This window comes from Polypterus senegalus, chromosome 6 (assembly GCF_016835505.1).
Source record: "Polypterus senegalus isolate Bchr_013 chromosome 6, ASM1683550v1, whole genome shotgun sequence".
NCBI lineage: Eukaryota > Metazoa > Chordata > Cladistia > Polypteriformes > Polypteridae > Polypterus > Polypterus senegalus.
Window position 1 is genome coordinate 72,011,816 of NC_053159.1, and position 12,437 is coordinate 72,024,252.

The window sequence follows — 12,437 nt, forward strand, 5'->3', positions numbered from 1 at the left end:
ATGAGGATGAGGGTTCTGCATCGGAGAATCACATATAAGGACAATGCAGCTGCACCAGGTGTAAAGGCAAAAGATGGCACCTTTTGGATGCAGCAACAGGTCAGGGGTCATCCTGCCAGTCAGTCTGCCCCACACCTATCGTTCAAAGCACTAGGTTGACAACTGCTGGATCTACTGCTGAATCTGCAGCTGAACAACAGTCATGGTCTGTGAGGATTTTATAGTCCTACTCCTAACCCGATGTGTTATCCTCCATCTGTCGTGGTCTCCGTTCTCAAATCCCGAGTCTTGAAAGTGGAACCGAGAAATTGTTCCAATCAGACAATTTAAAAATTACTTATTTATTTAAAATACCAGCCACAAACTCTGGTATGGGGTTTAACTGTCTCTTATTTAGATAGCGATGATCCATTTATATCAGGTTTTCGCATTGGAGGAAAATGTATGAAAACTAAGTACCTTGTTGTATTTACTGGAAGCTGAATATAAAGGTACAAAATATTCAACTGTAGAGCTATCTGTAAACAAACTTTTTTCTCTTGACATTCCTGCCACTAAACAAAAATCACAACTGCAGTATGGACAATGGAAGCGACTACTGGCTGAGATCTCACAGTACGTCAGCACTACTGTGTGCATATAGCCTGTTGCGAAAGTTTGTGGTAGGATACTGAAAAGCTGCTACAGGGAGAGAGGTGACAGAATGGAGAATGGCTAACACAAAGCAAGCAAATGCCCCAACAAATCTTGCGTCTTAGCAGGCCATACAGTGCTAATTTAAATAGTCCATTGTAGTGTCTATCCCTTGATTTAGGTTTGGATAGGCCCCACAGATTTATATACCTTATGAATTTGTGGAGGTTGCTCATCATCAGAGCCTTCTTCAGGCACTGTATCATGGTGCCTGCCTGCCTGAACATCTTCTGCCCAACCGCCCATTGGCAAACGTGACATTCTGGAGCCTGGCCTAGAAGTGCCACTTGCGCCATCTGCAGAAAAAGCACAGGTGCATTATAGGTTTTTTACTTTCATGTGCATAGAGTAAAGTAAAAATTCTTGCTTGTGCTCATCAACATGTCTATTAGCTTAACAGGAGTGCTTTAATCAAATTTCAGTTGATGTGAAAACCCAAATGCTTAAACTGTTCAATGTCTCTATTGCTGATTGTGTGGTTAAGTACTTTTGTCCATCACATCAGGATCTTAAGTTAAACATGTATGCAAAAATTTTATTTGTACAAAATGCAAAACTAGTTTCTGCTCCACAACTGTGTGATGCCACACTGATGTATTTATAATAAAACAAGAAAATGTCATAATATGAAAATGTTTCAAAAGATTCACCTTTATGCTCAACATAATACTGTTCATAAGTGCTTTACGCACTCACTTTTGTGCATGTCAGTGGTCGTAGTTGCCTGTTGGAGAAATCAGCGGTAGCCATGCTCGGTTTATAGTAGCCTTGATATCTCGTTTCCATAACAGAACTATTTTGATGGAATCTCTCTCTCTGTTCATCAGTACATCAGCCAAATTTGGTGAAAAAAATGCAGTTTGAGTGATGATTTTTTGTTTTCCCCACTCGACCATTACATAAGCCCAGAATAACACACTTTGCAGCAGACAACAGGTGCCCACCATTTGCACTAATAAAGCAGAAAATGTTCAGCACTAGGGTTGCACAGTATACCGGTACTGGAAAAATGCAGAAAAACCCATTTTAAATCAGTACGGTACCAGAATTTCAGAAATTTTGGTACCAGGAGTAAACATCAGACTTCCTCTCAATCCCCATTGACACTTGTAGTTGTGGTAAAATGTTTCATAGTCTTCATGAAATGAATCCACATGCTTTGAGGCAATCATAACTTCACAGAGGATCCCCACCCTTATTGCTTCAACGTGACTGGAGACTTCATGGGGGAACCCCTTTACTGCCTAGATGCAATCGAGACTTCATGTGTAGATGATTCGTAGAGCATTACAATGGCATGGCACAGCACCGAGGCTGGTGTAAGAGAGGTAGGTTTTTGTTTCAGAGCCATTTTGTTACCAGTACTGAGGTCCAAAAGCTTGTATCTATACCAAAGTCAAAATTTTAGTACCGATTCAAGACTATTTACCACAAATGTAACAAAAATTGTCAGTATAGTCAATGCAGCTACACCTGTTCATTTTAAAGTTTAAAACAGAAACACCTGCCCACAAAATCTTGCAAGCTCCACAAGTGCCCTCAGTCCCTCTCACTATATCGTTTGGGCAGCGATCAGCTGACTGAGGTGCCCAACTATTTCCAGACACTGCTGCAGCAATGCTTCTGGGAATATACGGGGCTAGTGTGTCTACAGATGTTAGTGGTGGTTATCGCACCATCATGCAACAGGACGTATGGCAAACTATCAGGCAACAATCAAACGAGTGTGTATCGCCTAAGGTGTGGACATGTTATGCAAACCCTGTGTCATGATTTGGAATCAGCATGTTGAATTTACTGTGCAACACTTGTTTTAACCCCAGGAGCAAAATCTTTGTTTTCCAGTGCTATTTATTGTCATATGCAGAATTACATTCTAATGCATGTCACATTCAAACTGCATGGCATACAAGAAATTTCAATCAAAATCAGTCCACTAAAGGTCATTTCATACTATGCCATAACATGAACGATATTTATACCTACCATATCTGATAACCGCCCAACAATTTCTCAATTTTATAAATAGTTAGCCATTTCCTATGTCATTTTGTTGTTTGCTTGTTTCTGTATATATTTATTAACATTTCATTATAATTTATCCTAAATGTTCAGCACCGGCTGCACAGATATCAATAGAATGAACGATCACTAAAATCTTATTATTCGATTCATTCCTCTGCTTAATGGAAGATTATTTTTGTATTTTTTGTATGAAACTGCAGCAATAATGTGACAAGAAACCTTTCCAAATAAAAAGTGTATAACTTAAATTCTCCTATGAAGTAATAGTAACAAGTGTCTAAGAAACTGAGGAAACAAATTTTATTTTAATGCTTGAAAAGTGTATCTAAGTGAACTGCTTTCCTATTTAAGATTTTATGATTTCTGAATATATTCATTCTCTCTTTAGGAGAAGAAATGTTTTTAAATTAATATTCATAAGCAGCCAATTGCTAAGACTATAAGCGAAACAAAAAAGGTAAAGAACACTGAAAAAAATAAAGGTTAGACAAACTGCACAGTACAGGTGTGTGGCTGGAAAAAAAAAACCAACAGGTTACATATCAGTGGAGAAAGAGGAACAAAAATGCAATGGAAAAAAAATTGAAGATAAAAAGTATTGTAAAGAGACGCAATTAGAGAAGATGTAGGAAGAAATAAAAAAATTAATCTGCCGTTTAGCTCTAAAGAAATGTGTGATCAAAGCCTGATAAAGAGTGACTTTTCTTCGAAACCCAAAGAGATGAGTGAGGCTATGACAAAGGGTTGTGAAATGTTCTACAATTGGCCTTTCCATCTTAACACTCTGTAATTTACGTCATTAAACACATTTTTTCCACTTTAAGAGAATATTCCTTCCACAGAAGCTCTTTTTCTAACCCATCCATAATGATCTTCTGTCAGCCAGAATGCAGCTCATTTCATGAAGCAGAGGAACATTAACTGCTGGTCACTTTGTGTTGCATCAGGGGCTGCTGTGTCACTTGAAAATATGTCATCAACAATGCAACTGCATCTGGTTTCTCTGAAAAATATACTATTAAATGATGAAACTGGCAGTCCAAAAATCATATTCATTCTATTTCTTGCTATTTACATAAAGTCTACTGTAGAATGTTTCACATCCCTTGTAGTGCCCGCCCCTGACTGTGTTCTTTGACAGGATTTCAAAGATGAAATTAAAAGAAAAAGACCATAACCCTTTAATCTCTTTCTTAATATCCTCTCAAAGTGTTGCTTTTGCACCTACTTTTATCTTCTACTCCTCATTTTCTTCCTTCTCCTTCTATATTTGTAACCTGTTTTTTTCCCTTTTCAGTCACACACCTGATGGAGGCTATACTGCCAAAACATCTCTAAAATTATTTTTTTTTTATTATAGTATTAACCTTAATTAGTTTGTTTATGGAAGGAGAACTGTCCTTCTCTGTGATATTTGCTTTTATCAATAATATTTGAAAACTTCAAGTGCAGCAATACATACACTGCAAGGAAGGCAATCAATTTCTCTCATGAATATGATAGAACAGTAATGAAAATGTTAAGCGCTTTTCAGCAATACCTGGGGTGCTCCCGTGGCGCCGTTGACCGACCATAGGTGCTGTGGAGCCATCTTGCCTTGATAAGGCACCAGGGAAGGGAAAGGTAGCTGAGCGGGGAAGGGTGCGGTTGGCTTCAGAATCTTCTGGGGCACTCTCACTGCTGTCATCACTATCCTGACGGTGCCATACATGCCGTGCAGGCTCTGTCCTCACTTGCTGCTTGTGTAGCTATGGACATAAGCATGTGTGACGTTAAAACGTTACAGTAAATCCAAGAAAACAAAAAAAATATCCATTTCTCCATTATGTTAACACTGTAGTGACAACCATTGTAACTGAATGCCAAAACTATTATATACTTTTAAATGCGCACAATTTGCTGTAAAAAGAAAATGCTTGTATCAGTACATCATGACCTAAACGTCTAACGGAAAATACATGTAAAAGGCATAAGAAAACATCTGTCCGTCCATTTTCAACCCCCAAAGCTTTGTAAGAAGGCCAAAGATTACATTGGAAATATCGAGCACAAAACAAAAACCAACTGAACTGAAATGGCAGTTCACTATAAAGAACAATCAAGCGCTCACCCATAACAAGCCAAATCAGAGTCTCCCATTTTCACCTAACATACATGTCTTTTGCATGAGGCAGGAAAACTGAGGTACCCAAAGATAAACCCACATGCACTCTGGGTAGATAAAGAAATGCTACAGCCAGGTTTTGAAATGGAGTCTCTGGAGCCCCTAACATGCTGCTGCCACAGTAGGGCAAACAAAGTTAACAGAAATCGGTTTCCTACTTAACCAGCACTTCACAAAATAAACTTTCTCTACCCAAGACTGAATTACTATACCTCATGCATGTAGACTGCATGAATGCTCATTTCATTTGATGCATATTCTGACAAAACCATACTTGTAAGCTGGCCCTCCCATGCACTGCTGCCGGAGCTGGCTGTCCTCGTGTCTGTCCTGCAATAAAACAAAGGGGTAGAGGAGTCACCACAAACAGAAGTTCTAATGTAACAGAATTTAAAATGAATCTACATTCAGAATAATAATTTGTATGCCATTCTTATAGATAGGGTCAACATATGGAAATCTTTCAAAAGTTAAATGATTAAAAACAAAAGCCTCAGTAATTCTTTTGTTCACCACAAATGGTCAAGGTGCTTGTACTATGAGGCTTCATGACATGCACTGTGTTGCAAACATAGGCCTTGTGCTCAGAAGCAAACTTTGATCCAGTCAATAGTGCCAGATTAGTGGTTAAAAAAAATAAAAAATAAAAAAATAACCCTACTGAAATGGATTTTCACAAAGATAAACCTTAAATACGTAGGTGCCTCTGGGAGCCATGCAGATAGCGTCATTAATCATTGGGATTGGCTATGACAGAAACCAGTCTTTACTTTAACATACTGATGAAATAAATCCATCATTTGTTTTTACACAACTATTTTGCCTTGTACATTTAGCGATGCAAGAGCCTTCTTTTATGCCAGTCTTCCTTTAATCTATGAACAAATACCCACTTCCTCTTACATTATACAACTTTTCCAGCAATTTTCAATCGCAGACATCAATTACATAATCTCAGCGAGTTGCTGGCGGATCCTCTGACCTTCGGTCTTGTAATCTAACATACCCAGCAACTCACTCCAAAATGTCTGATTTTGTCTTAAGTTGCAGGGGTAAGTGGTGTGTGTATGTGTGTGCACAACAGCCAAGAACCAATTAGTGCTCAGTTGGCAGTACAATACATATAATGCAGCTATGAGAAATAAAGAAATGTAGGTGTTTTGAGCCTCACAACCAGAAGAGAGCCTTATCTGCCTAATGTGTCATGTTTAACATGCGACAACATCACCTTTTAAAAAAAAAAAAAAAAAAAATTGAGGGCAGGAATTCAGCTGAACTTGCCGTACCTGTAAAGCATTTGTACAGAGTACCAGTCCTGTCAGGCAGTATGTTACAGGCCGTCACAAAAGAGGTTAGCTTGTATACTTTGACGTTACCAAACTATGCTGGGAAGTCTTCAGAGTCATCTAATTGGTCATCCCCTGTGACTTCTAATCATGTAATCCGACAGCCCCAGGTGATGTGATCAGCAACTAAAGTCATCAAGTTTGACATCTTCTCTAACTTGGAAGTCATGTAACATGCCACTAGCTTTAGTGATCGGCAGCAAAGAAGTGATGAAGAGTATGTGTCCATCCCATCAACATCACTTACAATCCCTTCAAAAGTTACATTTAACATTCAGGCCAAAATTATGGACAAAATGTATCAGATATTAGAAAAGTATTGTCAAAATATGTCAGCCTCTTTGAATCTAAAGTGAATTACTTATGACACAGACACTACTGACTGTTAGTATATTGTACCACCTTGGTATGGTATTGCTTCTTTTCCAACAAAAACCATTAGCTAGTAAATTAGATTGATTTTTTTTTTGTTGCTTGACAAAATTAAGCACGTTTGAAATTTTAATATAAAAGCTAGGTAATGCAACTGATGTAGGAGAATTTTCCCACGGTGGTTATTTAGAGCTGTAGTCAAGTGCTTTTCTAACAATACAGAAAATTGTGTTATAATAAGGGTTTTAAAGCATTTGTTAAAGCACAATAAGATGTTAGATATTTTATTATAACTTCTATACATAAAATAGTTCAACCATATATGCCATTATATTTATTTACATAGTCAAAAATGGGAGAAGGTAAATAAAGTGATAAAGAAAATTATATATCCATCTTATGGACCAAGTGCAGTACAAGTTCCACAAAACACAACATACAATTTTAATGCATTAATATCAAATAAAGTGAATGAACCATTTTAATTATTTTTGATTTGAATGATTTTTATAAACCTCTGGATCCCATTATTTTCTCTCTCTGACAACTGTATAATCCATTAGGTCAGCACTGGCAAACACCATGCAGCACTAGAATATACACATTTAACTACTGATACTGATAATACTGTATATACTCGTAGATAAGTCGGGTCTTGATTTTACAGTATAATTTTTGGTATTTTATAATATCGGTCGTATAAGTCGGATGAGGAAAACTGACGCTATTGGTACAAGGGATTATGATAACACCCACCTGAAAAACAGTAACCACAGAGCAAACTGCCTTTTTTTCTATGTTTGTGCGGCAATGCGCTGTATCAGCTTGTGCTCCTAACCTCTCTCTCTACTGTGCCTACGTGACCACATGGTAATACCCAAACTATTCTAAAGTAACGTTTGCACTGTTTAGTGTTTTTTGGAGCTCACACCCTCATACACCTTTATCGTAAGAACATCCCTTATGTTCAATGGAGTGTTCAATCAGAAGAAAATATGAAGCTGGTTTTAAATTAAACGTCATTGAAGTAGCGAAAGAAAATGGTAACTGCGCTGCTGCAACAAAATTCAATGCGTCTGAGAAACTGATACGAGATTGGAGGAGGCAAGATGATATAAATATAAACAAATAAATAGATAAGTGCCGCATTTTTTAATGGGCGCAAAAGTCGGGGTCTGATTTTATGGTCGATTTTTCAGGTTTCAAGACCCCAGGTTTTTTTCCTGCAGGTTGGAGCGCCTACATACTGGGCTGGAGGCAGACTAACGTCATAAACAGGAAGTTATTAACCTAACCAGATGTAAAATTCAAACTTCGGATGCTGAATCCATAAAGCAGCAATGCTGACCACTGTTACTGCGTTGGCTATATTTCAAATATATGATTTTCAGATCAACTTTACATCGTTTAAAAAAAAAAAAGCCAGTATACAACCAATAAAGGGAAGCTGGTCTAAAATTTTTAAATCATTCAACTCTTAAGTTGCACCTTCACCTTCTAAAGTCTGATGGGATCCATTTCTAGAATGTCAGCAGCAACTGCCTTATGCCTTAAATATTCATGCTGCCTGACTGCAAATGTAAACGTAGTTTATTAGGCATCATATTAAACATACGGTCACTTGACAATGTTAGCACTTGAAATATTTTAGACTTGCAACATTTCACACATACTAGGACCAAAAAAAATAAAATAAAATAAATCCTACACTAGAGCTGCCTACCTCCATCCCCTTCCATTTTTTTAATGCTTAAATTAAGTCCCATCCATCCATCCATTATTCAACCTGTTATATCCGAACTACAGGGTCACTGGGGTCTTCTGGAGCCAATCCCAGCTAACACAGGGTGCAAGGCAGGAAAAAAAACTCCGGACAAGGTGCCAACCCACCACAGGGCACCCACACACCCCCCAAGCACACACTGGGGACAATTTAGGATCGCCAATGCACCTAACCTGCATGTCTTTGGACTGTGGGAGGAAATCTGAGTACCTGGAGGAAACCCAAGCAGACATGGGGTGAACATGCAAACTCCATGCAAGGAGGACCCGGGAAGCAAACCCGGGTCTCCTAACTGCGAGGCAGCAGAGCTACCCACTGCACCACCGTGCCACCCGCTTGAAAATTAAGTCTCCAACACAAATTCTTACATAAAAACATAAGAAGATGGCAAAAATCTTACGTTGATCCAGCCAACCCTCTGGCTGCAATCAGTGGTGTCCCCTCTCCTTTAGCCAATGTGGAGGAGAAGCTCCCACGGAGGTGCTGGCTGGTACTGAGTGGAGAAAGTGACCGAAGTGCAGAAGCTACATCACTACTGCCAATGTGTGAAGAATGGTGAGCACCATGTCCTTCCTGAGCATACTGGAATGAGGTCAGTGAAGGAGGTCCTACCAATAGGTTGGCAATTAAACTGTGTGGCTGAAGAAAAGAAAAGACACATGTCACTGGTAACAAACATTAGCATTAAGAACTAGACCGATACTGTTAATGTTCACAATGGTTCGCTAGGACATCACAGATTTATCTCTAAAGAATAATCTATGATGGACACACATTTAGAGACATTTTTTAAAATTCAAAGAGATAATGGCAATATTAAAAGAAAATGCAATGTAAGGCAATCCTCATTATTTGTGTTAATGTACTAGGATCCTTCACAGCAGTGGACTTTGTCCGCACTGAACTTATATAAGTAACATATTTTAAATAGGCCAAATTCCAGTTATTTTAATAGTTTCTGGTATTTAAGGCTAACAGAGTAGCACGAGAATGTAGCACAGTTATTTTAAGTCACTGTAAAGTTCAAGGCTCTTTCTATTCAAAGCCACAATTTACCAGTCATTAGATACTCAAGGCTCTATTGTGTATTCTTGAATAAAGAGTGAAACTAAGAAGGGGCAAAAAAGACAAGCAACATGGTATGAAAGTAAGCCTATTAATATTTTAGAACATATTAGCTAGATCTATAGTATATGTAGTTTCAATCAATATGTGACCCTTTCTAAAATGGACTAAATTACCAGATATAAAATTATATAATATTGTTCCAAGACTGCAGACAACTTAAAACTCCTTTCCCATATATAAGAAAAAAGACAATTTAAGTTACCTCAGACTCTGATTGAATGGACTGAATAGAACTAAAAAGGTGCTTCTCAGCCATGCCTTGTTGGCAATTTGCCGCTTCTCTTTGAACTTTTTCCTTCAGTTGACTGATAAAATGTGTGCTCTCACGAGGGGGCTGCCAGCGAGGGTTGGTGATAGCAAAATGCATAAGGGAAAGTTCTGTTTTTCCATCTTCTGCCTGCTGGTATATGGATGCTTCTGTTTTTCCTGCTGACATCCACTACAAATCAGAATGTACATTTAACAAACAAGTAAAAATTTCTAAAATTCACCTAATATTAAACAAATTAATATTAAAAAGTTTACAGAAAAATTTAATATTTTAGCAAGTCCATCAGAGAAGCCTCACAGTTCTGCAGTGAAGCTCAATAAAGCAAGCATTACATACCTGAACTTCACATATTATCTGGCGATTTATCATTACAATGATGTCCGTCATTAAATCACTCTAAACTAGCTGCAAAGATATTTTGTAAATTAGCAAATTATTCTGAATTTCAGTATCAAACACGGCCTATATTATTATATTAAGCACACTATACCACTTGTTAAGGTCACAATAAGGCTGAAAACAATCTAGGCTTCATTTAAATATTACACAAACACTTAACCATTTCTGCTTCTAAAATGTGAAGTCACCAACACATTTCATTTTTTCAGAAGCTAATTTCTTTTAAAACAAGATTATAATATCACTCATCAATGAACAGATCTTTATAACTTAAATATTCTTCAGTAAGTTTACAGCCTTGGGACACAGACCTTTAAAATATTAACTTCACTTTTTTTTTTCATTTCAATAATGTAAAAAAATGTCTGCCGGAAAGAGTACGTTTAAGACAGCTCTAAAATACGGTCATTTTGTACCATCCCTCTAAACATGTTTACCAAGCAATCTCTGAAGTCTCACGCTTGCCAATATTCCTGTAACAGAATTATCAGTGTACATGATACAAAAGTAAAATTAATGCTTCATGTTTGGTCTTTGGGTGCTGTTACAACATAGATGAATAATGAGATTACCGCAGGGTGACCATGCTGACGAACATCCATCTGTGCAAAGGAACAGGTGTCACCGACCCCTACAACTTCCACAGTGAAATTACGGAAGAAGTCGATGATCTCAAGGGATTTTCGACGCAGGCAAAAGATGAGAATGAAAGGTGTGATAACTGGGCTAAGGAGCTCCTCCAAGATGAATACCTGCAGCAGAAAAATTGAGAGTGAAATATAAATATCATGCTCTTCCACCGTTATTTAAACCTAACTAAGCCGAACTGTGATGAAATTAAGAACAGTAATTCACAAAAAAATATTTCCTACAAAAACAACAAAGTTTTGAGCAGGGCAACATATGAATGATCTAAGTCTTCTGAGAGGAATGATTGACACAGTATAACAATAGTGGATTTAACTAACAACTGTAAAGTTGACAAAAACAATTGTGGTGGCTGTCTGCTCTCATTCCCTTCACTCTTTTACTGTGTTTTGGTTTCCAAGTGAAACATCGGCTGTCTATATGAAAACGTTTTGAAAACACAAGGTAGCAGCTGCCAATCATGGCTAAAGGAGAATGGTCAGAATGCAGAAGGCTTCTGATTCAAAAGCACCTCTGTCGAAGGTTTCTCTATCCTTGGTGTTACTGCTGAATGAGCTCCAGCAGCAACTGTTCCAGTTACGATGTACAAACGGCGGAGAAAAAATTATATATATATATATGAATGAGATAACGTGGCTTTGTTCTACTGAGCACTGTGTTCTCAAAAATAGACTGTTGTGCTCTTAGTTCCTTTCTGAGTACAGTGGACACACATGATGAGACTTAGGCTGAAAATGTCAGTAAATGGAAATATCAGTAAAAAGGCATAATGCCTTATTACTTATTTTTGACAAAACCATTTCAGACTTCTTAATATGATAGAGAAGCTATATTTTAAGTCACAAAACACAAAATGAACCACATGAATTTAAGGAATGTTGACCTTATGGTCTTTGCTGAGGGCTCAGTAAAAGCATCACTTACCCTCCACCCCAGCAGCTGTATTCCCTATGATGGTACACCCGGGATACATACTTAAGATGGCAGAAGTACAAAGAGCAGGTTTTATCTCTCTTCAGCTCCTTACCTATGACAGAGCTTATTGTGCTGCCTCAACCACTGCTGGTTACGTTCAGCAAGAAGCAAGAAAGGACCAAAGCAGGTCAAATGTACAGAAAACAAAACAGCATATTCAACCAGCAGCTGAGTCATGGTTATGGGCTTCAGTGAAATGTAACTGATAGCGGTCATAGTGATGGGGGTTGGGAACTCCTGTCTTTACATGCAGAAACATTCAGCTATGCAGGCGTTCTTAGTGTTCAACTCCAAAATGGCTGCAGGCAAGAAAAACATTAATTCTACACTAGACATAAAATCCAATGATTAAGGACATTAGTTGAAACAAGTAGTAGTATTAGCCACTCAGAAGTGGCATAAATGATTACAAATCATGAAACAATGTTCTGGTGAGGTACCTCTTTCAAGTTTTTGATGACCAAAATGTCAGAAACCATATGCATTATTCTTAGATTCTACTGACATAGGACATGTAGAATGTATACTAGATATTAGTGCCTCTGACCCATCTCCTTTTCTTTGTACCCTGTACACCTCCGACTATAAAACAAAACACTGGGTCACGTCACTTGCAGAAATTATGATGGTTCT

General features: G+C 37.9%; 1 protein-coding gene across 3 annotated transcripts in view; it reads right to left on the minus strand.

Annotated features, from left to right (window-relative positions):
- Positions 1-12,437, minus strand: part of atg9a (ATG9 autophagy related 9 homolog A (S. cerevisiae)) — a 60,859-nt gene that overhangs the window by 5,049 nt on the left and 43,373 nt on the right. For 2 of the 3 annotated variants that reach the window (XM_039756327.1, XM_039756328.1), the window contains exons 10-15: positions 10,754-10,933; positions 9,714-9,950; positions 8,784-9,022; positions 5,095-5,212; positions 4,259-4,466; positions 844-989 (exon numbers count right to left, since the gene is read on the minus strand). In XM_039756327.1, coding sequence (XP_039612261.1) covers positions 844-989; positions 4,259-4,466; positions 5,095-5,212; positions 8,784-9,022; positions 9,714-9,950; positions 10,754-10,933 — 1,128 coding nt within the window. Of the gene's footprint in view, positions 1-843; positions 990-4,258; positions 4,467-5,088; positions 5,213-8,783; positions 9,023-9,713; positions 9,951-10,753; positions 10,934-12,437 lie in introns of those variants that run through there. The other variant, XM_039756329.1, reaches the window with a different exon arrangement.